General features: G+C 40.3%; 1 protein-coding gene across 2 annotated transcripts; it reads left to right on the forward strand.

Annotated features, from left to right (window-relative positions):
- The first annotated feature begins 22 nt into the window (after positions 1–22).
- Positions 23–27,344, forward strand: ptpn9a (protein tyrosine phosphatase non-receptor type 9a). Of its 2 annotated transcripts, XR_014630829.1 has the most exons (14): positions 23–429; positions 2,910–3,053; positions 4,740–4,829; positions 11,215–11,339; positions 12,617–12,722; positions 14,517–14,627; positions 14,987–15,303; positions 15,454–15,541; positions 17,705–17,774; positions 17,924–18,002; positions 19,344–19,494; positions 21,527–21,551; positions 22,337–22,544; positions 23,253–23,392. XR_014630829.1 is itself a non-coding variant. In XM_084450948.1 (13 exons), exons 1-13 carry the CDS (start codon positions 397–399, stop codon positions 23,441–23,443), a joined length of 1,713 nt encoding a protein of 570 aa, XP_084307074.1. In that variant the 5' UTR covers positions 23–396; the 3' UTR covers positions 23,444–27,344. The 2 variants fall into 2 exon arrangements, 1 of the variants encoding a protein (XP_084307074.1); XM_084450948.1 differs by lacking the exon at positions 21,527–21,551 and having other exon boundaries at positions 23,253–27,344.
- The last annotated feature ends 224 nt before the right edge of the window (positions 27,345–27,568 follow it).

The raw sequence follows: 27,568 nt of genomic DNA on the forward strand, positions 1-27,568 counted from the left end.
TTTGTTCGCGAACCAGAACCACCCACCTCTAGTACACGGACCCGTTGAGGTTTCTTTTCCCAGTTCTCCCGTCATATTTGACAGAACTAGGACTTTTTTTATGTAGCCTAAATATTTGGGCGGCTGTTTCGAGGATAACTATTTATGTGTATATCACTTGAATCAGCAAACACATAACGTTACACATTTGAACCGTAACATCTCGCCCGGATCTTTTGATCTCAAGCAGCTAAATTATGCCAGGAACCTAGGCTAACGCCAGTATCCTATACAGCAGCCACTGTACGAGGAATAATCGCCGTTTTTTCATCTACTATCCAGCTACACTGGCTTCATGAAGAAAACTAAACCCGTGGAATGATAAAGGTGACCTAAACTAAAGAACTGAACGGAAGAATGGCAACCAGTTTATCGGCAGAGGAAGAACAGGTAACGTTAACGTTGTTAGAAACCTAGGCATGCCATTCCACCCGTTACAATGTCAAAATTGTAGCTAACTTAATAATGCGAGTCTAGCTAACTAGCCTAATTGCAGGGCGTTTTCGAAAAAGAGCTTTGGGTCTATGACTAACGTTACCCTGTATGAATAACGTTAAATGGCTGACGTTACCTAGCATAGCAAACTGTTGCGAAATTATCTCTCACGTAGCTAACGTTAGCTAACTAACGTTACAAGGCCTTCCAAATAATGTAACACTTAGCACTAGTGTTATTCACTTTCAAGCTATGCGATTGCAATATACGCCTTTCATACGTGTCTCCTTACAGCGAAATAAATATGATCTATAGCCATAGGACTAGTTAGCTAGGGATGTACGAAAACCTCGTTTAAATTATAGACCTCGCGTTACCCTAACTTGCACAGGCCGATACAGTAAGTTAGCATACCGTGAAAACTGTTAAAAAAACATTGACTAGCTAGTAAACTGCGTTATATGTACGGACTGATATGAAAAGCACATTAACGGTAATGTTGCTTGATGAAGGTGCTATCGACGGATATAACATGTGTTCGTGAATTGGCGATGGGGTAGAAATCTGGATGATCGATTTATAACTAACGTTAGGCTATCATGCACTATTCGAACAACTATGGCCGACTGCATATTATGTGACAAGCTCATGAAGCTCTAAACAGGAAACGGGCTCGTTGTGCAATAATGTCTGAGAGCTAATTTATGATGAAAATGCATCCGTTTGCGTGTGTAGGCCTGTATAGACTTAACATCATCCCCCACTCTTCATGAATTATTCTCAGGTGTTTTAAGATTAACTGCCACATTTTCCAGTCGTTAGTGCTACAGCTCGTTTCCATAATGTTATTGAATACTCTGAGAGTGACACAGAGAACGCTAAGCAAAGATGTGTCCTATATACAGTATATTTTCCTTCAGCTTGTTGATAATGATGCTCTTTTCACTCCCGAATCCATTATCCTCTTCCCATCCTCATCCCAATTGTGACAGCAGCCTTATTTGACAACTTAACTTACTCTTTGGGCCCAGGCAAAGTGTGCCTTGCTCATTAGATCCACCCCAGACCCCCTATGTCCGGTGTAGTGGGGTGAGGGTTGAGGGGTGCTCTGGGGGACCAGCTGTTAAAAGCATTTCCACTGGACTGGAGCGATGCTTTTGAGGAGGAGGGGACGGGGGGGGGGGGGGGGCTGTCAGCTCCCAGGAAGCGTCACAGGGAGAGAGGGAAAGTGATGTATTACTTCCTGTGTAGAATTGACTTGTGCCAAATGCTAAAATTGATTGAGTTGCTCTAACTGTACAGTTAGTATCCCCATATGGAACATCCAACCGTAACTGAACAGTGAAGTGAATAGTTAAAACACAGTCTCTCAGGTCTGTGTGACTGGGATGGGACGTCTCAGGCAATTGTAGAGTAGAATGGCTGTGTGCATATCCAACCTGTCTTTAGGCCAGGGGCAGGATACAAAAAACATCTTGAATCTTAGAGGAAAAAGATATCTGCACTCTCGATTATAACTCCCGACAGTACTTCAACAATGAGCAACATTTCAACCGAGCACGGTCTTCATCAGGCAAAATAATGACAGGTAGTAAGGTATTATAGACTATAGGTAGGGAGCCATGACATCATATTGACATCACTGTCAGTCAGTTAATTATAGGTTATGGTGCATTGGTCATTTAATTAATGACCATTAATTAATTAATGCAATAAAATACAGACATAATAATCCATCATACAAATACTATCAATACGAGAGAGCTATAATCCAGTGTGTGGATATCCTCTTCCTCTAAAGCAAATCTCTCTAGAGGGAAAAGAGGAGATTCATCCTCTTCCTCATAAGCTCGATTCACACCAACATGTCAGTCAGTTGGCCCGAGTGCTCCTGACTCCCTGACCAAAGTCCTCTCATTAGCACTTCATTCCGGACATGCGCCGGAATAAACAACATTCCAGCCTAGAAGGTGGCCTCTCTGAGCGCTAGTCGCTGTTTACACTGGAAACCGGAATTGTACTGTATAGCAGATGAACACAACAACAGTGAAAGCTGGCAAAAAGTGTGTCCGACCTCTCCCATTCATCTCCATCGGGTGGCGACTTAATATTCACACCAAGCTAATAAGGTTGGGTATCAAAAAACTGTGCCAAATACCGAATGATGTCTTTCCGACTCCTACCGAGTATCAATTATTTTGGGGGAAAAAAAACAAATAGCCAAATTTAGATACATGAACGCTATCACAGCCAGCCAATCACTTCTGGTGTTGTTGTTTGGCGACTGAATGAATTTCAGCATGAAGCTGTGTGGGTAAACGTTGTGAGATAAATATATCATGTTAATTTATCATTTAAACCTTAGTTTCACTTCCTTCCATTTCTTTTATTAGCACTGTGGAGTACATCGTGTGACTACATCACTGTGTTTTTAGGCTACCAAGCAGTTTCTGGAGGAAATTAATAAGTGGACCACTCAGCATGGCGTCTCCCCACTGTCCTGGGACTTGGCTGTCAAGTTCCTCATGGCACGCAAATTTGACGTCCTCCGAGCCATCGAGCTCTTCCACAACTACAGGGTAAGAAGGTTGTGTTGTGTTGTGTTGTGTTGTGGTGTGGTGTGTGTGTGTGTGTGTGTGTGTGTGTGTGTGTGTGTGTGTGCGTGCAAGGGTGCTATTGTGTGTGTGCTCTTCTGCATGCATGTGCATTGTTCACTAGTGTATTAAGATTCCTTTATTATTACATCCATAGTACAGGTACAATGGACTAAAGATACAGGATGAATAGTAATAAAAACAACAATAGTTGACCATTTTTGCCAGCCAAAAGCCAGGTAATTACCGGCTAATGTAACGCTGGTGCACATATGCCTCCATCCACATGCAACAAACTGGAGCACTCAGTACTGTGTCTAGGAATAGCTTTTTTATTAAATTAGAGGTATAATATGTAATATGTGGATTATTTCCCCCATCTAGTGTCTAAAGATAAGAACTGCAACAACACAACGTATTGGTTGCCAAAATGCCAGAGAATGCACTGTTTCAGTCATACTGTGATAAGATCTTCACTCCGAGAGGAACATAACGTTACACTTATCAATAATCACAATCTATTTCAGAGTGCCATGTAATAAGTTACGTTAGATGCTGTAGTGTGGAGATAACATTAGGTCTGGCTTTGCAGATTCCAAGAAAGATAACGATAGCTAGTTAGCTAGCTTACCGGTCTAGTAGAAAAGTAGCCATGTCAACATGCGACTTTATCCCATGAAACTCCATAAACTCCATCCAACAAGCAAAGGCTGGCCTGATATTTATCCAGCTTTAGCTACTTCTTCGGTCACTGAGCTTTTGAGATTTGTATCGCACGGTTCGCCGGGGCTCAGGCGGAGAAGCAGGACGACGAAACTCGGACATTTTACCAAACGTTTAGCTGAAAAGAGTGAGCAGAAGGGGACGGAAAAGCTGCCGTTTTATAGTCGTACACACACTAACCAACATCTATTATGCTGCTAATTCATGGAAGTATAACGTTTGCTGGCTACTGCTAATCTCACAGTGGTGAAGCTAGAATAGTACCTGGCAACCCAGCGCGCAGTACCAACGCTGTAATACTATTGGCTGGTATGATATCAGTGTCATTGTCGGGCCGTCAAAATTTCATAATGTAATAATTTCAGACAAAATATAATTTTTTATGGAAAAGCAATTCTTTTACTCTGCAGCCCTATTTACAATGCCCTATGGATGTATTATTTTTGAAAAAATGTTTATTTTAATAACATATTACATATTATACCTTTAACTTGCAAGGTAGCCAACAACCAGCTAATTATACAGACACCTCTCTGATTCACAGCTGTTTCAATTTTCATACATGATCTATTATGAAGTTAAATAATCTTCTCTTCCTTTTCATCATCATCAACTTTATTTAGCAGACTCGGGTCCAAAAATCACATACAACAATTAAAAACACCACCAAACATGACATAAAGATAAATAAAAATAAACTATTTAAACTAGGCACTTGTACCAGAATTCCCAGAATTGAGATGTATCTTTTATCTGTACTGAATCTGATTCATATATGTTCATAACTATATTCATGTATAGTTATGTTGACAATTGACAGACACTTTTCTGAATATTGTAGATAATAGGAGATTGTTCTGGAGTAGGCATAGGTGATTAGGGGTTGACTGGTGAAAAGTCTACATGTAGACATCAGGGACCTTATCCCCCTCATTGTCTTGTACCCAGGAGACACGTCTAAAGGAGGGCATCGTCAGACTCCAGCCCCAGGAGGAACCCTTGCGTTCAGAGTTGCTCAGCGGCAAGTTCACAGTGCTGGTGAGTAATTGTGTGTGTGTGGTTGGTGGGTGGGGTTGGAGAGGGGTTTAATCAGGGTTTTTCATGGCTCAGAATGAGGCCGTGGTGGTACTGTAAGTGGGGGTTTGGCGGTCCTCCCCCAGGAAATTTGGGGCATCAAAAGCTTCATTTCCTGCATTCTGGGGAATTTTATATGCACTAATTTGTGCTTTATTAGCTTGTCTGCCTAACTATATTAGCTTACATTATCCAATTTCATTGTTTATTTTTAAATAACAAACAGACTAGAACATTTGTGAGGGCATATCACTGTGACTATAATGTACACTGTAGGTTGTCAGGTCAAACGTGTACTAGTGTAGGCTACTAGACCAGCGGTTTTATGTCAATGGCTGGAGAAGAGGCTCCACACTCCCATAGAGAAAGCATTGTCGGTTCGATAACCGGAGCTTGATAACTTGAGCTCAATGTGCTAGATGCATTCGTGAAATCGAGAGCTTTCGCCCAGTCCAACCCCCGTGTTTCTGCGACTCTCCTACGTCAAGATATGGCTGTTTGGGCATTCAAGTCATGGTAGGAAAACTTTCGTTCTCACCTCTACCGCGAACAGCACTGCATCAGACTGTGTAACTAGCGAATCGTCTGTGGAAAAAGTGTATTTCCAGGTCGCACAGATTAAAAATTGGCATCATAAACCAAAGGGGGGGGGGAAGTATCTACAGTACTACGCAAAATGTGTACAGGTTGGCAGGTCTTAGTGTTTTTTTTATCGAGAGCTGGAGGCGGCACAAAGTTTGCCGGAGGCGGCCGCCTCCTAATTCTCTATACAGGAAAAACCCTCTTCAGGGGGGTGGCTATGTGCTTTCTTCAGGGGGGTGGCTGTGTGCTTTCTTCAGGGGGGTGGCTATGTGCTTTCTTCAGGGATGTGGCTATGTGCTATGTGCTTTCTTCAGGAGGGTGGCTATTAGGGATGGGCATTTTCAGTTATTGTAATACTCGAGTACTCTATATTCATAATGAACGAGTACTCGCTGTTCTGTAGCCTACCTAAAAAAAAATCCAGGAGGTCCGTGACCATCAATGTAGGCCTACAGTAGGCTATGTGCCTGATTAAGTAAACGTGCCCGACTGTTTAGAAATTATCCCGACGTATTTCGTTATAGCGAATTTGCATATGAATAAACAACCAACAATTTAAACCATTCAATCCAATTGCATTTATTAAAGGATTAACATGGTGATTTTCACTTTTTTTGAGTTTGAACGTGCTATTTGCACAATAGGACATTGAAGAAACACAATAAAAACATTAAATATATCCGTTTTGTCGTTTTTGAGAAACTGGAAGCGTAACATTTTCAGTCCAATTTGACTCGGGGTAAAAATACTCCGAATTCGTGACGTTTTTCCCATTCTTGGCGTCACCCTAAAGTTTGAAAATCCCGCCTCCACTCCCCTGCACCCGCCTCCAACTGAAACCTGTCTGGCTCGCGCACCTGCTGTCTGCGCCGTTTCACCATCTATCCAACATGGTAAGGCAGCTCTGAACCCTTTCTCATCTTGAGAATAATTGAATAGTTGCAGTCTCTTAATTTTATATAATTTGTACGTTTTATAGGCCTAATTGTATTTGTGGTTGTCATACATATTGGGAAGTTTTCACCATGATCTCCGTGTCTGAGTAGCCAACCTAGCTAATGTTAGATAAACGAACCATAATGTTAGCTGTAATTGGCAACAGTTTTTAAAAAGCTGTCTGATCCAGCTAGCTATTTGTCTTCATCCAGCATGTTGACGTTAGCTAGCCTAATGTTTGGAATGTCAGCTAGCTGTGTTAATTATCCTAGCATGCTAACGTTAGCTCTCAATGCATTTGCTTTTGGTAACGTTAGCCCTCCAGTGCAATGGCAGAAACACAGCGCACCATACTGTACTCTTCCCTGGCAGAAACACAGTGCACCATACTGTACTCTTCCCTGGCATAAACACAGTGCACCATACTGTACTCTTCCCTGGCATAAACACAGTGCACCATACTGTACTCTTCCCTGGCATAAAATCTACTTGCACCAGGTGCAAACTGTGCTGTAAGGTTTCCGAAGCGATAGCCTACCATAACTGTTGTGAGCGTGCTTTGTTGTATAGGCCAATAGTTATCCAAGTCAAAGGTGGATATAAGTCAGTTTGTCTCCACAAGAATCTCCCGATTATCTCTAGCTCAAACTTAATTCGATATAATGTAGACTTACTGATAAATAGCCTATTGTTGTAATTTATGCTGTTTTGCATATGCAAAATAACGATGCTATTACTAATCGCTTTTATAATTTGCCCCCTTTTCTTGTAGCCAGATCACTACATTTCCAATACTGGGACTTGAGGTCCAGGTCTCTTCAGGGCTCTGGAGGTGTGCAGGTCCTGGAGGACAGGTTGCAGCCAATGTCACCTAATGATATTATAAATGTTACAACACCGCCCTGTTTTTTGAGAAAGTAGCCTATGTCTTAATTTAATGTCATGTTGTATGCGCAACAATTACCTCGGAAAATAAAGACGTAGTCCTACCCGTGCGGGTTTTTGTCATTTATTTATTCTCACATTGAGATCTTAACTTGATCAAACACACCTGCTGTGTACTGAATCGTTTGTCCTAAGGTCTTGTATTGCAGCGTTGTGATGCGCATATAGAGGCTACTGTGCTAAAATTATGACTACATTTCAGGGTGGGTGGAGGTGAAGATATTAAGTCAAGTTATGTTCCTTTCATAATTTACAACTCCAAATAATTTTAATTCTGCAAAACATTCTGAAAGTTGTGTAAGGCTTATCATCACTGTGGCATCTGCTCCACATAATGTTGATCATCCCAGCACCTCGATCCGACCCAACTTCAGGAAGCATTGCGCCTTTTGAGATTAAACAGCTCCAGTAGCGATATTCTATTATAACCAGAGGGCATTACAATAACATTCAAAACGAGATCTATTGACTGCATGACCTGTTAGTCTCCAGACTCCGGAGTAGGCTAGCCCTTGACCGCTGCGCTCACGGAGTCTTGGAGCACGGCCCTCTGTCTCCAAACTCATCGATTATGTTGAATCGCTGCGCTACGCATGCAGTCTGCCACATATTAGTAGGATCAGTAGGCTAGCCTATATGTAGGTTACATCCCCAGCCCCTTTCTGCAAAATGTATTGTGTTGCCTTTGTATGTGAAATGAGCTATAATGATTTAATTGATCTGACCAATAATCAGTTATTGCAGTGGTATTCCGCTCGATTCCTTACATCACCACAACTGACAGATGTTGAACCCAGAACAGTAACGTTTCAGTGTTCAACTGGCTTTGTTGGACACCTACTAAGATAAATAACGTTAGACTGGTGAACAATGTTATGTCGGTTTCACAGCGCAAATGATCTGTCTTCTGGTAAGACCCACAGTTGCAATTATTTGACTAACTAGGTCTATACTGTTCGTAGCTGGCTGAAAGCTATAAGTCTAATAGCCCAAGCCTCCAAGCTTGCGTGGCCGGCTGCAGGGGGCTATTCCTCTGTCGCGGGGGAGACGTGTCGTCGTTATACCTTTATCGTACTTTTCCCAAATAGGCCTAATGCAAATTCGAGGATACGGCCTGTTAGGTAGCGTGTATCTTTATAATGTTTGGGGGTTAATATAATATTAAGGACTTTGTAAATGCCCCTGGTAAGCAGCTAGAAAAATGGCTATTGATCTGGCTGTTGTGCGATCTAGCTCGTGTTGTCTAGCTCGGAGCGGTGGTAGCTATGGTAACGGGGCACACGCCTGTCAATCAGAATGATTCCAGTTGGTCATTTGCTCAGAGAACTGTCAATCAGTTGTTAATAATCACGCCCAGTTTTGAGTGAGTGAACTTTTTGAGTGGCAGATTCAGACCTCTAAAAACATGTTTTAAAATAATTTGTATGGATGAATTCTGAAATAGTTAAACACATGTGTTTTGTTGTTGCCTAAAGATACCTGGAAAGTGTTATATTGAACCACCATGTTAATCCTTTAAAGAACAAACGTCACAGCGGACATTGACTACTGTGTTCTTTAACACGTAGGCCTAGGCCTAACTCAACCAACAGCCTCAATCATAAAAAGTTAGATTTTTGTTCAAATGAATAATAAAATAAACGTAAATTACGGTCTTCGGCCTGCAGTTTCCCTTCAAAAAAAATCACACGGATGAGTTGTGACAGCCTACATTCAGGTTGCATGACGCATCACATAGCCTACATCTCAAACCATAAACACATTCAAATGGATAAATCAGTGTTTGTAAAAATGAATAATATATTAAACTTAAATAAATGAGTCGTGAATGAGTAGGGCTGTAGCAGATTATTTTAGGCTAGGCCTAGCCTACTTATTTTTGTTCAAGAAAATAAGCATATCCACATGCTCAGGCGACAGCAGAGTACGGAGGCGATTTAGAATCAGTCCCGCTGTTGAGAAGATTCTTTCGGCAGGTACAGAAGTGGCCGGTATGCTCAGGTATTGCTTCGCCAGCAGACTGAGTTTCCTATACCTGTTCTCCTTGCTTTGCCACCAGTGCAGGGGGTTTTGGTCAGATGGGATGCACGGCTCCTTGAGATAATCCTCCAACTCACTGCGATCACTCTCTGACCCGGTTGCGCAGTAATCCTCTCCAAAAAGAGTGTGAAGTGCGGCGGCGCTTGTGATTTGCATTGCAGATTTTGCACTGCACACTGTTTTCCCCTTCTTTCTCAAAGTATTTCCAGACTGTACTTTTACAAGCAGCAGACATGTTGCGACTGATGTGAGTAGCCTCACGCAGGTAGCCAAAAACACAGTGCGCAGGTGCATGAATAACAAAGCTTTTTTTTATATAGTGAAACAATTACTCGCCATGGTTACTCGAGTACTGATGTCAACAACGAGTACTCGAGTACTCGTGCCCATCCCAAATGTGCTTTCTTCGGGTGGGGGGGGTGTCTATGTGCGTTCTTCAGGTGGGGGGGGGGGGGGTGGCTATGTGCGTTCTTCAGGGGGTTGGCTATGTGTTTTCCTCCATGGCACCCACCCATACTGTACACTGTTTCCAGAAATTTTGTGAATCCCTGCACAGTTTGCAAAATTAGAGTTATGAATGTTTTAAGATTGTTTATACTAATATTATTCAACATACTCCAAATGAACAAAGTTAGTAGGGCTGCACAATTATGACAAAATATAATAATTGCGATTATTTGCTTAAAAATGGTAATTGCGATTAAAAATTGCGATTCATATTTAATATATAATATTAATATATATTAACCAAAATGCTCCCAAATCACGGACGTTGATCCCTTTCTTGCTATTAACTCACTGACCTTGTTTTTGCTAATTTTTTCACTACTCACGGCTGCAGGTAGGCTACTCTTGTGACACTGGTCTTGACCTACTGCTATCTGTCTTCTCAGTGAAATTGCTGCGCACAGCGCACTCAGCGGGAACACGTGATTGGTCAGACAGCATAAGCGCCTGTGATTCGTCCGTGTAGTCCTAGCACACTCAATTCAAAGCAAAATTATTAATCACATTAATTGCGGCCTTTTGCGATTAGTTAATCGCGGAGGTCATAATCGCGATTTCGATTAATTCACGATTAATTGTGCAGCCCTAAAAGTTACATATATGTTTACAGTATAAAATTAATACATTCCCAATAAAATGGCAAGCCAAAATTATCAGAATAACTAAGAAATAAGTTGAATCGAATACATGATAAGGACATCACGAAACTCAATACTTTGATTCTAATTTAATACCAAATAAAATAAATAAAACTGATCTCCATTTGTAATAACTTATTTCAGTCATGTGGGAAACACCGATATAATTGTATGATAAGCAGTGTATAGCCCATTTCTTATTGATATAGTACGTGTCCATCTATTAAAAAGGCTGCCTCGCCTACATAGATTAATAATATTCTGTTCCTGTTTCAGGGAGTTGATTCTGGTGTGAAATTTATATCGATTGAAAATGGCAGCTGATCAGTACCAAGTGGTGCAAATTTACAGCTAAGGATGCTGTGTCAGAATGGGTAGAAAAGTCATTGTTGATTTTGCTTTAACAAACCATACATTTTCATTTTGAACCAAATGCAGTGAGCAAATACCAGTTTGTAAGCTTGCAAATTCTTAGTGTAGAATCTTTAATAAATGTAGTGCCACATAGTAGTCAGTTATATAGAGATACTTCTGACTTCAATTACACATGTACTGTTTGCATATCTGGATCTAAACACATGCTATGCTCTTGATACATGATATAAAAGGCACCTTGCTTCATATCGTTCTGGCTCATAAGGGCTGGGATGCATTAATTGCTGCTTGTATTTTAATTTGTAACTCTGTCTTCGGTCTACCAGAGTGTGCGAGATCCAACCGGTGCCTCCATAGCGCTGTACACTGCCAAGCTTCACCACCCCAATAAGACCGGCAACCATGTGGTCCTGCAGGCTCTCTTCTACCTCCTGGACAGAGCAGTGGAGAGGTGAGGAACACAAATACCCTTCAGCAAACTTATCATGTGTGTGTTTTGGGGAACATGTTTATAGGACAAATCAGCTTCTCTGAGTCTCATCAGTTTTTCAGAAAGCCAGCCATTGTGCTCGGCCTGTGTGTTTGATGTGCCATTTTTCCAGTCTGTGAGTCAGGTTGGACGCCTTGTTGTTCCTTTGATATTGATATTTAATATTACTTGTTTATGGCCTTTTTGCTGGAGGTGTTCCTGGGTGCGAAGAATCCCCTTTTGGATTAATAACTCTGGTCGTATCTGGTAGGAGATAAGGTGGCTGTGTGGGTCACTGTTACAGAAGGTGCAGAGTATTGTTGGACCAGTTGTAGTTCACACTACAATTTTTAGCCTACTCAAATGGAAAAAGTAACTATTAAACTATGTTGCTTGAGTGAAGCTTTAGCCCCAACGCTGCCTTCATACAATAAGAATTCAATCACCTTTTGGTTAGTTAAGTATTCAAATATGTATATTAATTATGTTCTTTCTTTAATTGTTATGATATGACTTATTTTCTGTAAGCCAGGCTACCCTGGAAAGGAGACCCTACTATCAGCAGGACACCCCTGTAAATAGATTTAAATAAGTAGATAAAGCCTTTTTCTTTTCTTTTTTTAAGAATACACATAGATTTTGGCAACACTATTAGTGTACAACATACAACACTAATGTTGCTTATGGCCAGTTATGTTATATATTGTGGTATTATGTTTGAGTTTTGTTGGAAGAGAAATGTCTTGTTTTTTTAGAGAATGATCATAATAGGCCCTGTGCGCCAGCTCCACTACTTCCTGAAAGTCACTTGGCATCTTTATTTCCTGTCCTATATGATTGGATTAAGTGATTAATCAGGTGTGCGCTGGGTCTGCCGCACACCTGATTAATCACTTAATCCAATCATATAGGACAGGAAATAAAGATGCCAAGTGACTTTCAGGAAGTAGTGGAGCTGGTGCACAGAGCCTATAGCAGAATAGCGGCACGTAGCTCGGGAGGTGGAGTGGTCGGCTGGGGATCGCAAGGTCCCCGGTTCGATCCCAGCTCCCGGCATGTGCCGACGTGTCCTTGAGCACTTTATAATTACTTTATAACTTAATTGAAGTCAGAATGTTTTAGTGCTAGCAAGCTTCTTGCTTCAAAGCCATGTTATTAATATCACAACTTTTTCAATGCTATCCTAATTTACCACACTTGAACTCATACAGTACGTATGTGTTGGAATACATGTTCTCTCTCTCTCTTTGTGCTTTCAGCTTTGAGACTCAACGAAATGGCCTAGTATTCATTTATGACATGGCAGGGTCCAACTACACCAACTTTGAGCTGGACCTCAGCAAGAAGATCTTGAATTTACTAAAGGTTGGAAACATGGAGCAGCATGATGTAGCATTTTAAAGCATATAGATCTTTTTGACAGTTCGGACTATCTTGCTTGTTGTTAATAGCGCAAACACATACATACTTCTCTTTCGCACTATGAAGACCAAACAAAAAATCGTTGTGTTATATGTACCAGTAAGTGGTCAGAAAATGAGTGAAGGACCAGGTTTCAATCATAGTACACCTTTATATATAATGGCAAGTGGAAATGTGCACATCCATGAAATGCCTTTGTTAATTAACCATTAAAACTGAGAATAAAATGCCACCTGCTATACAGATGGGGATTATTGTGTGCAAGGCAAGGCAAGTTTATTTGTATAGCACATTTCAGCAACAAGGCAATTCAAAGTGAGACATTAAAAGCATCAAGACAAAGTGCAACACATAAAAGGTCATATAAAACAAAATGCAAAAAAGGACATTTAAAACAAAAAGCAGGAAAAATAAAATACAGGAATAAAAGTTCCAGTGCAGTGTATGAATAAATAATTATTAGATTTAATAAAAAGCAGCGGCAAAAAGAAAAGTATTCAGTCTTGATTTAAAAGAACTGAGAGTTGCAGAAGACCTGCAGTTTTCTGGAAGTGTGTTCCAGATATGTGGAGCATAAAAACTCAACGCTGCTTCTCCATGTTTTGTTTCAACTCTGGAGACAGAAAGCAGACCTGTGCCAGACAACCTGAGAGGTCTGGATAGTTCATAACGTAGCAGCAGATCAGAAATATATTTTGGCCCTAAACCAATCAGTGCTTTATAAACCAACAGCAGTATTTTAAAGTCAATTATTTGACAGACAGGTGTAGGGGCCAGTGTAAGGACCTCAGAACTGGAGTGATGTGATCCACTTTCTTGGTCTTAGTGAGGACTCGAGCAGCAGCGTTCTGAATCAACTGCAGCTGTCTGATCGATTTTTTTTAGAGAGACCTGTAAACACACTGTTACAGTAGTCGAGTCTACTGAAGATAAACACATGGACAAGTTTTTCCAGATCCTGCTGAGACATAAATCCTTTAATCCTTGATATATTCTTCAGGTGTAATTGTCTTAATGGGACTGTTGAAATTCAAGTCTGAGTCAATGACTAGTGTGTGCAATATGAAAGGCCAACACGTTCAGGCATTGTGCCTTCATCAAAGTATCATACAAACATGACCGAACCAGTCTCTTCATTGCACACAATTATCCCCACCTGTATAGGGGAAGATACTAACATAGAGCACATTCAATACAGCAAACATATAAAACACTTAGGAGAAAAAATAGCAATATCATTATATCATCGTCTCAGCATAGGAGGAAAGTAGGAGCACGTTGGTGGGGGTGATGGCACGTGGGTGGGCTCTGGTCATCTTGTGTTTAGAACGATCTGTCAGTCTGTTAACTGTCAGGCAGACAAGGCTGAAAATGGGCACAGCAATTCACATTTTAGTTTTGGGTGTGTCATCATGGGGATACATGGGGATGCTTTGACCTTATAGGAAAATAAGAATATTCCCTCTGTTTTAATGCTCCCGCCACGGTGCTTTAATAGGGTACAACGTTTCCACCTACAAGGTCTTCGTCAGGTACATCAATCAGGTGACGAAGACCTTGTAGGTCGAAACGTTCTACCCTATCAAAGCACCCTGGGAGCATTAAAACAGTGTGCGGATATTCTTATTTTCCTAATTGACCACTTTTTTTATTTTTTATCCTGCACTTGTGCAATAGCATTGATGTGCGTGCGTTATTGGACTAGATGCTGTGTTCTAACGCTGCTCTCTCTACCAGGGTGCCTTCCCTGCCAGACTGAAGAAAGTGTTGATCGTGGGCGCCCCTGTGTGGTTCCGCGTGCCCTACAACCTACTGAGTCTGCTGCTCAAGGAGAAACTGAGGGAGAGGGTGCGTGGCTCGAAGCTTATTTCTATGCTGAGTAACACAAGCAGAATTATGATTGGTTGTGGATGTGGATTTTAGACCAATGTCTAGCACCCGCCTGTTTAGAGAACAGGTGTTTAAAGATGACTACCGTGATCCAAAAATAACAACTGTCACAAGTTCTCAACCATTTTAATAAGACACTTTCGAACATAATTTCCAATAGCCCTCTATTATCACTTTTAGTAATGTGTATTCATTGTTGAGTATTATTGTTTTTAAATAGTCTATCAAAACTGTCTGTCTTCCTTACTCCAATTCACTCTATAAGTTGTAAAGTTGAGGCAAATGCTGCATTGAACTCTGCTCTTATCCTCCTCCAGGTTCAAATGGTGAAAATGGCCGACCTTCGACAGCACCTTCCCAGAGACTGTCTCCCCGAGCACCTCGGAGGGCTGCTTCCCCTGGATGCCCACAGCTGGAATCAGCAGCTGTTGGCAGGCCAGAACGGGTGTGTGGATCCCGTGGATGAGCTAGTTGGCATCCCTTTGGAGGTGACGTCCGTTCACACGCCAGGACCTGAGGCCATGCGCCTGCAGGAGTTCCTGGAGCACCTGGGCAGGCTGCAGCGCCTGGGTGTCCATCAGGAATACGAGGAACTCCGCAAGGAATCTGTGCCTGGAACCTTCCACTGTGCACTGTGAGTATGCAAACCATTTTTAGTCTAATTTGCCCCTGTGTTTACACAAAGTAACCTAATTCCCTCTTGGAATACTACTTAGGAAAGGTCTCACTTGATTTGATTATGAATAGTAATCGATTGATTATATATTTGTCATAATTGCTGCAGAACTGCATACAACCAGGAGAAGAATCGTTATGGAGATGTCCTGTGCCTTGATCAAACCAGAGTTCGCTTGAAAGCCAGAAGAAATGAGGTGTGTACTTCTTCAAGTTGCTAAACATGCAAGGTTTTCATTGTTTGTTCATATACACTATTTCCAGTAGCCTACATCAGCAAATTAACTAGGTTAAATCTGCAGGGTTGGTGAAGTGAATGTGTGTCAGAGTATTTCCTTACCAGCAATCATATTGCATGTCATGTTTTCCTGCTTACAGTACGGACCGGCATATCACAACACATGGGGTAAGGAAATACTCCGAGACATATTCACTTCACCAGTCCTGCAGATTTAACCTGGTTAATTAGCTAATATAGATTTATGAGAAAAAGACGATGTGAATCAGACATGATGCACCTTTAAAACAGCTGTGAGAGATTTGCAAACATTGGAGTGCAAGCTTTTTTTGGGGTGGGGGTGGCGGGTGCTTCATGTGGCTCCACGCCGAGCTAGTGTCTCGGCTATTGGTGTTCCATGCACAGTTTCTCCCATCTCAGGCTTGGAAGAATGTAACTCCTTCGAAATTGCCGTAGACATCTTTTAACTTCTTCAGAGATACCGTAGACATCTTTAACTCCTTCAGAGTTACCATAGACATCTTTAACTCCTTCAGAGATACCGTAGACATCTTTAACTCCTTCAGAGTTACCATAGACATCTTTAACTCCTTCAGAGATACCGTAGACATATTTAACTCCTTCAGAGTTACCATAGACATCTTTAACTCCTTCAGTTACCATAGACTTCTTTGTGGCCTCTCTGCGTCCCGCCTCGCCCAGTTACTTAGTTGTTGAAAACGGCCTGTTCTAGGCAGATTCACAGTTGAACCATGTTCTCTCCTTTTTTATGATAGGACTTAACTGTTAACTGTTCAAATTTTCTTATATCCTTCCCCTGATTGGTGCTTTTCAAGAACCTGATTTGTTTGGTGTGGTCCTTGGTCTCGATGGTGTAGTTTTAGTTTAGGAATGCACTAACCAACTATGGGATCACCCAAAGACAGGTGTATTTATTCTGAAATCATGGGAAATGCATCAGTTGCACACAGAAGGACTTTATTTAGCTAATTATGTGATTTCTGAAGAAAATCGATTGTACAAGAGCTTTTTTAGATGTGTCAGGCAAAGGGAATGAATACAAATGAAATTAGTTTTTTATTTGTCATTAATTTAGAAAAATGTTGCGTTTCACTTTGACATTATTGAATACTTTGTGTTTGTCAGTGACAAAAAAAACTAAATTAAATCACTTCATTCCATGTTTGATGGAATTGTTGGTGTGTTGTAATTTCAACACAATGAAATGTGAAAAGTAAAGGGGGTGAATTCTTTTCATAGGTCCTGTATATCCCCAAATCTCTATTCTTTCTAGGGATCAAGGGACAGACAGCTCACACAGTAGTCAGTGATTTTTTTTTATAGCCCATTCATACAAGCAAATGTAGCACACAGTGCTTTACAGAATAAGAAAATATAAATAAAAACAGTTTATTAGTAAATGGTAAAAAAAAAAAAAAAAAAAAAAACGACAGAAAAGAGAATAGAAAATAAAAAGAATTGTTAAAAATAAAATAAAAATCAGAATAAAACACGTACAATTGAGAAGATTTAATTATAATACATGTAAAGCTACATTATAAAAGTGAGATTAAAAAGGTAAAGTATGTCTTAAGATCTCTGCTCCAAGCAGGCAGTACACAAAATTAAAATCTTTAGACTGCTTTGTTAGCTGGTAAATATCCTCTTACTAATGTAACTAGTTCAACCATTCTGAAAGTGAATCTCTGCTTGGCCAAAGTGAAAGATGCTGGACAGCAATCTGTGGAAGGCTATATATGCTGAATATTCCTGCAGACCATGCCAAGCAGGTCCTATTCACACAGATGAGACGGTAACCAACACGCCAGTCCCCTCCTTTTAACAAACCATCTGGTTGATGTCCCGGTCTTAACTCATCTTGGAATTTGCCCTTTTCTTATTGGTCTCGTTTCCTTGAGTAGGGTGCCACTTTGTTCATGTTTTTGGGATAATGCTTCTGGTTTGATAATCAGGGTAGTTAAACTGTTAAAATACTTGTCTTGGGCTTCTGCTTTGCCAAAGTTAACTTGGAATATTATCTCACAAGAGCAACTTTCTCAGAGTAGGCAGTGCAATGTCTAGGACACATGTACAACTAACAAACATTGACTTGTTTCTACAGAGGTCAGACTACATCAATGCCAGCTTTATGGATGGCTACAAACAGAAGAATGCATACATCGGTACTCAAGGTACAAAAAGACCCCGTCTGACTGTTAGATGAGATATTTGCAGTTGTCATTCTAGGTCTGTCAGTTTTGTGGAACTTAGTTTAATTTGTAAGGTGACATAGAATAAAGTCATTGTCATGTTGCATTCAAAACCATTCTCTTATGTCTAGGTCCACTGGACAAGACCTATGGTGATTTCTGGAGGATGGTCTGGGAGCAAAATGTGCTTGTTATTGTCATGACGACAAGGTAAATGCTCATAACTCCTGTAAAAGTTAACTGTAAAAGTTAATTTATGGACGTTTCGTGCAACACGTGTAGACAAAAATGACTTGAGACATTTCTGCATTCTATGGATCGGCTGATACTTTGCACCATCTCCATGACCATATGCCATCATAGTTTATTTATATTTTGTGCAACAGCCTTTTCAGAAGCTTCCATACAGCCAATCGATCATACTAGAGAACAATCTATGGGTACGTCCCATTAGTCAGAATTTCTCTCCTCCCCTCGATGACTACTGACTCACTTCCCCCATGTGTGTGAATATGCATGATGGTCGTCATGCATATTAATAGTACTCACTGTCCCAATAGTAGAGGATATAACAGACAAGAAATCAAATGTGCACCAGTGACACACACTCCTCTCCTTGAGGTAAAAGTGAAGAGATTGAAAAGGGGAAAATTGATGCATTTATATTTTCCCGCGTTCTAAAAATAATAATTTGGCTAATTATTTCACTAATTAGTTTGTTTATCCATGAAATGCAGAGAAGCACACAATTTATAGTGGCTCCATCTGCAGATGATAACACCGCAACTGTGGCTCCACAACTAGACATATACATCATATGCCTGCTTATACCTACAATTTGTAGGATTTTTAGCATTTTAATATGTATATTGGTACGATAAATCGAGAGGATCAGTCAAAAGCGTGAACTTCTTTTTGGACCGTGGCTTGGCTTTGCAACAGCAATTTCTAAAATTCAGTGTCAGCTTAACACCAGAGGTTTAGAAAAATTGCAGTTTGGAGCTCTGACACTGCATCCTTCCAGAGAGGCGAAGTCACACCTGGTTCACACTGCGCTAATGCTGAGATCTATAAAATAATACTTAATAATATCTAAGCTTTTTTGCTGAGATTCAGTCAGATAAGCAATACAAGGCGTTCTACTATACCCTTATTTGGGATTGGCGTACCCAAACTGCTCCAAGCAGGCAACTCATCAGACAATGAACTGAATTTTTCCTCATAGCCGCAGGTGGTAGCTTCCAAACATAAGCTACATCTTGTCACTTAAATTATGGTAAATATATTAGAACTGAGGATGTCTATTTCAACCCTGGTACACTGGGCATAATCAAAGCTTTAAACCCAACTATGCTGCCCAAATCAGTCTTAAGAGCTGATGTTTCACCATTGAATTAAATCATGGCCTGCAGCCTCTCTTAGTATTTCGAACTACAATGTACATGTTCTCCAGCAGAGCCCACTGGCTTCAACCTAGCCTCCCAACCCTGTGGGCCTGGTTCCATACCATCATTACCATTCTCAGTGTGATTGAGTATTTGTGTGTTTCAGGACGGATGAAGGTGGTCGAAGGAAGTGCGGTCAGTATTGGCCTCTGGAGGAGGGCGGTCAGGAGGTTTATGGTCACATTGCTGTGGTCAACCAGAGAGTTGACAACCACCCCCATTACAACCACACCACCTTGGAACTGCATAACACCGAGGTACAGACACTAGCCACAGAATATGTACAGTACTGGCACAACAACATTTATCTCCTTTGTCCCTTGTGAGCTAGTACATTGACTTGTTGTTGTGGCAATGTGGATAATCAGAAAATACCATGATTTTTATGGTTATATAATATAGTTTTATACAGCATGTTGTTGTCAATCGATTAAAACAAATCTAATTAATTACATGATCTGTAATTAATTTTCTTTTAATTATCTAATGAATCGCATATATAGATTAATTAGATGAATTTCTATTGCAGCATCGCTGGTTTCTCAGCTCCCAGCTAGTTAAGAAAAATATGGTACATCTTTTTTTTAAGAGTTTTTATCAAATTAAAGGTGCCGTTAATGATTTCAATTTATGTTTAGTATCTGAAGAAAAGGTGATGGAAATTTTGTCTTCATTAAGTGCCAGTAAGGCAACTGGATTGGACGGCATTTCTGCCAGGTTTTTAAAAGATAGTGCTGAGGTGACAGGCAGGCTTATTACTCATATAGTAAATGTATCAAATGTGGAACTTTCCCAAGAGATCTGAAACAGGCTAGAGTTGTGCCACTCCACAAAAAGAACAGTTTGACAGAGGTGGAAAATTACTGGCCAGTATCTATCCTGAGCATTGCATCTAAGATAATTAAGAAAGTTATTTTTAATCAATTTCATGATTACCTTAATCAGTATGACTTATTATATGAGTCAGGTTTTCTACAGACACTTGTATTATTCATTTATTTGACTATATCACATTTGAGAGAGAAAAAGGGAAATATACAGGGATGGTCATGTTGCATCTACAGAAAGCTTTTGACACTGGATCATCATATTCTTCTGTCAAAGCTGAGGTGTCTTGGTCTTAATCAAATGTCAGTTAAATTGTTTGAATCATATCTATCTGACAGATCTCAGACTTGTGATGTTGAGGGTATTCTCTCAGGGGCCACAGGTGTGACATGTGGGGTGCCCCAGGGGTCTATCCTGGGTCCATTACTGTTTTTAATTTATGTTAATGATATGCCAGTAGTTGTAGGGTGCAAACTGTTGCTATACGCAGATGATTCAGTTCTTCTGGTATCAGGAAAGGACCAAAAGGGGATAGAGGACGTCTTGAGCAAAGAGCTTGTATTAGTAAGGGAGAGGTTAATTGACAATAAGTTGTCATTGCACCTCGGTAAAACTGAATCTATTTTATTTGGCTCTACTCAAATGTTAAATAAAGTTGATAGGATCAGAGGAACCTGTGCAGGAGATGTAATTGAGTCCAGATCAAGTGTTACTTATCTTGGTTTAACACTGGACCCATCTTTGTCAGGGGTCTTTATCGCACAAAGAGTTCTCTCAAGTGCAAACAAACAAACAAAAGTTATTATACCGTAACACGAGGGAGTTCGACACCAAATTTTAAAAGTTGCTTGTATCCGCATTGATACAGTGCCATTTTGATTATGCATGTTCAGCATGGTTTAGTGGTCTGTCAGCCAAGCTAAAACATAAGTAACAGTTAATGCCAAATAAAATAATCCGTTACATGCTGAATGCTCCTCATAAACTCATATTGCGGAACCTCAATTCAGAGCAGTTAACTCAGTTGCCCCAGCTTATCTGAGCAGTCATGTTGGGATGGTGCACTCCCGGCATGAGCATAATACCAGAGCCAGTGTTCGCTCATGCACAGTAGCTAGGGTAAATAGCACTATTGCTCAGAGCTCTTTTTATTATACAGGTGTATTGCTATGGAAAAGTCTCCCTCTGTCTATCAAAGTAGCACCTTCATTGAATGTTTTTACTGGTCAGGTCAGGGTACATCTCTGGAAAAACTCTAGTTTTCCTTAGGCAGCATGCATATGTGCGCATACACACGTGCACACACATACACGCACATACAGTAGTCATACACAGTCCTACTTACTGTACCCATAAGCACTCATATGCAGTATTTTAGTGATTTGTTAAACTGTATTGTTAAAATGTACTGACTCTTGTATGTTTCTTGTGTATTGTTTTCTTGTTATGTCCACCAACGAGGACCACGTTGGAAACGAGTGTTTAAGTACGCTTTCACGTGCTATCCTCTGGGATGTACCATCTGTACTTTTTACCCAATAAATCAATCAATAAATAAATCATTTTTTGCTGGGAAAAACCCACAAATGAAGATATTAAAAGACATTACATTATTGTGGCAGATGATCAGAGCAGCAAATAGACATTACAAAAGGTGGCTTTAGAAGTCAATATATTGTTTTATTTAATTATTATTTGCAATATCTTGTAAGGCTATCAATCAAACTGAGCAACATAATTCAGCTTGCGCCAATACTGTAAATATGTGGATTTTCGAAACTATAGTGCCTCTTGATGGTGGCGTTTTGCGACCGAGTTTGTCAATTTGTCTTAGGTGGACTTAGTCTACTCATTCTGTGCTGCCTGCTTAACAATTAATTAACTAGTTAATTTTAATGTTGTAAATCATGCATAATGAATTGCTCTAATTAAGATCTTGATCTAATTAAATTGACAGCCCTAATGATAATCCATGTGGGTTTGTGGTGATAATTGAAAATGGTTGCTCATAGAATTATTTTTTTCTACATTTACGTATATTTGACAAATGAACCTGGTTAAATCTATGGTTTGTGAATTGAAACAATTATTGTCTTACAAGAGTGAGTCCAACAGCACACAACCCTTTCAGACTGCTTTCTAAGATTTGTGAGGAATTACATTAGTTACTATTCACTTTAACACATTTAATCTGACTTGTGCCTCTTTCTGCTCTCTCTCCTTCTTTTTGTCGTGCATTCCTCTGCTGCTGCTGTGCCTCTTTCCAATCAGACCTGCGAGCAGAGACAGGTGGGCCACTTCCAGTACCTGAGCTGGCCAGACTACGGGGTGCCCACTTCCGCTGTCACACTGATTGACTTCCTGGCGGTGGTGAAGAGGCAGCAGAGGAGGGCGGTGAAGGCCATGGGCCCTCAGTGGAGAGGACACCCGCTTGGCCCCCCTATGGTGGTCCACTGCAGCGCAGGGATCGGTAGGACAGGTAAGGCTTAGTCAGGGAGGTAACCGTACCTTCAGGGAACTGCCTATTAGATATTCCTCAAATCTGTGACACAAATCCAGTTTATCTGCATGTATTATGCTAGATAAAAACTAAAATCATTCACGTAGAACTGTTCTCGAAAATAAATGCATGTAACAGTTTCAAAGAGTAACTACAATGAGTAAAATAATGCGGTGGTTACTTTTTTTGTGGGTGTCATTTGATAAATATTCACGTTAAAATTATAATTTTCTGTGTTTTGGTTTCAGTCTCCCCAGATAGAGGTTTAAGGTTTAAAGGAAATTTTGTCGCTGAAAGGATTGTTCCATTGTTTTTAATCTTTAAGCCAGCTTCTTATATTTCCCCACTAGACATCATGCTAGATTATTCGGCAAAGCTTTCACTGTGTCAAAAAGTTACTTACATTTTCATAGTCATTGCGAGACAAATTCAGGTCGCGCAGGAAGGCAGTCATGAACGCAGACAGTCTTACATCTAAATAATACCAAAATGGTACACAGTATACTGTAGGTTGTATAAATATACATCTGTATATTCCAGGAATATATATTTCTGTATATCACAAAATGTATAATACAGATATTGTTATCTGTAATACAGAGTTTCTTACTGATACCCAGTCCTAGTTAAAATCATATAGAGTGTACATTCACACTTTCCAACTCATCCTCTTCATCTCCCTGCCAGGTTCGTTCTGTGCCCTGGACATCTGTCTGTCCCAGCTGCAGGATGTGGGCTCGCTGAACGTGCGGCAGACTGTTCGACGCATGAGAACACAAAGGGCCTTCAGTATCCAGACCCCAGAACAGTACTTCTTCTGCCATAACGCCATCCTGGAGCACGCCCAGAGACAGGGCCTGCTCTCAGCCAATCATTGAGGCCTTGGCCTCTCACCCCTAGCAAATCTGTTATCCCCAGGCATTCTCATAATCGATCCCAGGACGTCCTTGTAGCCAATCAGTGTGCCCTTTCCTTTGAACAGAAGAGGCCTCCAAAACCAGCTAATACCTCCCCCCTTCCACAATCTCACTTCTGACAGAGACGATAATTAATGCTAGATCGGAAGATCACTGTTAGATCAACATTTGATGACTTGCCAAACTGGCAATCATCTGTGTCCTGAAACCCAATTTCCAATGTTTAGGCTGCCATTATTTCACTTGTCTTCACTGGACTGTTATTATATACTGCTCAGTGCATACATCCTGCGGTTTATTTGGGACCCAAGTGCTTATTGAAGTTACTGGTGAGAACTGTATGGTAAATAACCTTTTTTTCTGTGAAGGTAGACTAAGCAGTTTGATATAATTCCGGGAAACCAGGGCACTCACCCACCAGATGTTGCAAGAAAGGGAGATGTTGCCCTACCTCCCTCCCTCCTTCCCTCCCTCCCTCCTTTCAGTGACGGCAGGCATATCACACATATGCTGCCATCGCATTATGCCTGCAGGCACTTGACAAAATCGTACCATTCAGAGCGTCAGGACTGTACAGTTCACCGTTTTCTCTATTAAAGCCTTAGTAAATACAGTAGTTGTTCCTTATGCAAAACCAAACCGTTAACTACTACATGCTTATAAATGCATTACCAAGCGCTCACAATTCTCAATTTGCACATTTTGGCGCTGGTTAAGCTTATGCATTCCACTGGTAGGGATGGCCATTACACCTGTGAGGTTAGGGTAAGGGCTAGGGTCAGGATTAGTCCAGTGAGAAGCACCAGCACAATAGAAAGGGTTGCACTTCGCTGGAATTGATCTTGGGACCCCCTGGTTACAAGCACAGCACTTTTATGCCCTCCACCATCCCTGCTTCCTTGCATGGCTTTTCTATATTTTATCACACACTGCGTCGCCTTACTACACTCATGACAGAGCTTTCAATTACAGAATTCCTAGAATTTCATTTACGTAGATAACTTTAACTAGCTTAATCCTGTGGAACATCTTGTTCTTTCAACATAGGCCTATGTACAGAAGATATGATGGATATATCACATGTACTCTGCTGTGTACTAGTGCTTTATTCCCCATCTGTGTTGAGACCCTGTGGTAGACCCTAGTCAGTGAGGTGGACTTCTGATATGTATTGTGAGCTCAACCACATTGACACAGGATGTATACTCTGGGGTCTAGGTAACATGAGGAAAAATGCAACATAGAGTTGGTGATTTTAATGATAAAACCTGAATATTTGTAACAACACTACACTGCTTAGTCTACCCTTAGGATGAAGAGTTCAGACATGTTAGAGAAGGCCTTACTAATGTTCAACCTGGATGTCTGTTTCTACTGTCTTTTCTCGCTACCTATTTGTTTTATATATACCTTTATTTCAGATTGTATCCCTTTTTTTTCTTTTTTCTTTTTATCAATTTGGAAGTCAATTACACCTGACCTATTGTCCACTGCCGCTGCTGTGGAGGGTCTGTATCACACAACCCTGTTGTCGGCGATCCGGAAGAGAGAGCCAGCAACCTGTCTCTCAAGCCTGTGACCGTAACTCTGACACCAGACGGGGTCGCTGTAGAGCTGTGGACCCTCGTGCTGAAATTAAACTAATAGTGCGGCAGATAACCATAACAATTGTGTTTTTTGTGATAAAAGCATACAATTTGGTACAGTTATTGCCAAAGACATTCCAAAAAAGGTATTTTGAGCCATCATGAATTTTCAAATGTATATATTTTTAAATGCTAGAGACATGCATCATACTGTACATGACCATGAGCAATTTCAGACCATTCAGACTTATGGTTTATAGGTTTTGCCAAATCTTCAACCTGCAGAAAATCCATCATGGCAGAGACTATGGGTTCTTCAGGCATATTTGTACCAGGTTTCATTCATTTACACCTTTGTCAGTCATTTGACCAGGTCCAGGAAAAGAGTAATAATGGAAAATACATGGGAAACAATAGGGTTCCTACTGTAAATGGCTGCTATGGGCAACATATAGAAAATGAATGATGGCTCAATATCCTTTTTTATATATACCTTTGGCTCTAATTGTACCGCATTTCATGCTTTTATCACAAAATGCACAATTGTTGTGGGGTTGTTTTTTTTTAGCTAAGCTGCTCCACTCTATGGGATCCAGCCATATTCGGATCTGGCGAAACTAGAGCGCGAGCCTCGGTCCCAGGTGGTCAGCTGCACCAGAATCCGATGCTTGGACCACTACACCATCACAGACGCTTCACTCCCTACTTTTATAAGACAAATAGTGGAGTCCAAGAGGAGTAGAATTGGAGAAGGAGTGGTGTTTAGGTGTGGTGTTCATTCCTACTTAAGTATTCCTGGTGACATCACACTTTTCCTAAGTGCACAAGTTACTGCCAAGTAAGACTCACAGCTCAATTAATAGTTGTCCTATTTTGTAATATTTCACAAGTCATCATCGTTTGTGTTTACCCGCTTTTCATTATTTTGTTAGATTTAGGTCAAGTATATGCACTATTTACCAGATAGAAACCCTGCAGATTCTACATTCAACTGGATTAATCATTCCTTGTTCTCGCTGAAATTTATTTTCTTTAGTACAAATTATGCTTTCAGTTACCTTTGCAACCATAGAACTCTAAAGCTATTCCAATCATGACTTCAACCAGTGAAGTATGAAATGCAAGGCAGAGGAGAATCAGTGTTTAAAAGTACAGCTTCCTGTATTCTAACTGCTTGTTTTTGTTTTTGCAATACCTATTTAGTCATCCTGATTTTTTTTAAGGTAGATTGGAGACTTCTGGCTGAGATTTCATTTAACCTTCTTTGTAGTATTTTTACGCACCAATTACCAATTACTTCCTTATATGCACACAAATATCTGAAACCTGGATTTATCTACCTAGGAAGTGTCAAGCTGGTAGAATATGTAAGATGCTGTCAAATGTCTTAACAATTGATGTTGATTTGTCCAACATTATAAGCGCATGTAACATTTGCTAATTCATTCTTCTACAGTAGCTGGCACCAGGACATTTGGTATCTGAACCTGGTTGTTGTTAACACATTAACTGTTAAATCTGTGTAAAGAATGTGAAATTAAAAAAAGTTGTCTGCTTTTGCTTTATAGATGTTCCATATGCTCTCCTGAGAACAGTGCATTTTCTGCACACCTGTTGAGCAGACAATTCTACAGTTATTTGCTGAAGGCATAACTGCTTATACAAGACCAGTCTGAGACCTCATATTATACAGTACATAGTGCAATAGTTTTTGTTCTTTTATACACAATCATGTTTAAGCACTTTGAAACAGCTATTCCTTTTATGCCTTCAGAGATTACTCTTTGTGCAAAGTACATTGTATGTGTGTTACAGTTACTATAACAAAACATGGGAGATTCCATACAATTGACATTGAACTAACGTGATGTTAAGTCCACTAGTGTGGTGGTTTAATGAATGCCTCATATGTCCTCTGATTCCAACATCGTCATAATAACATATATGTGTCATTCCCATTGCTGTACAGTATCAGTGTGTCATGTTATGTTGGATATAATAATGTGTTCTTTGCTACTGAATTCATATTGAATTTTTGTTTTATAGTGAAGCATATTATGTCTGCCATTCTCAAGCACTCTTAATGATTTTAGGATTGTTGTTACTTTTAATGACGGACACACAGTGTGACCTATTGTATTTTTCTATTATATTCAACAAATCTGTTTTCATACAAGTGAACAGATCTTATTATATTTTCTTTGTTATAACCTATTTGTTTTTATTAGTATGATTATGACAAGTGAATCAAGCTATGCTGTATTAAATGCCAACATGTGTAAACGTGAGTTTCACAGGATTCTGTTCTGAAAACCTTTTTGCTATGTTTTTTCATTCAAAGGTGATTGTAAAATGTACACGTTTATGGAAAACCCAAAACCTGTGTTCTGCATAATCAATGAAAATGGTTAATGTATCAAATCAAACTTTATTTATATAGCGCATTTAATACACACAGGCAACACAATGTGTTTCAGGGAGGGGGGATAATACTAACCCT

Source organism: Borostomias antarcticus (assembly GCF_949987555.1).
Source record: "Borostomias antarcticus genome assembly, chromosome: 16".
Lineage (NCBI taxonomy): Eukaryota > Metazoa > Chordata > Actinopteri > Stomiiformes > Stomiidae > Borostomias > Borostomias antarcticus.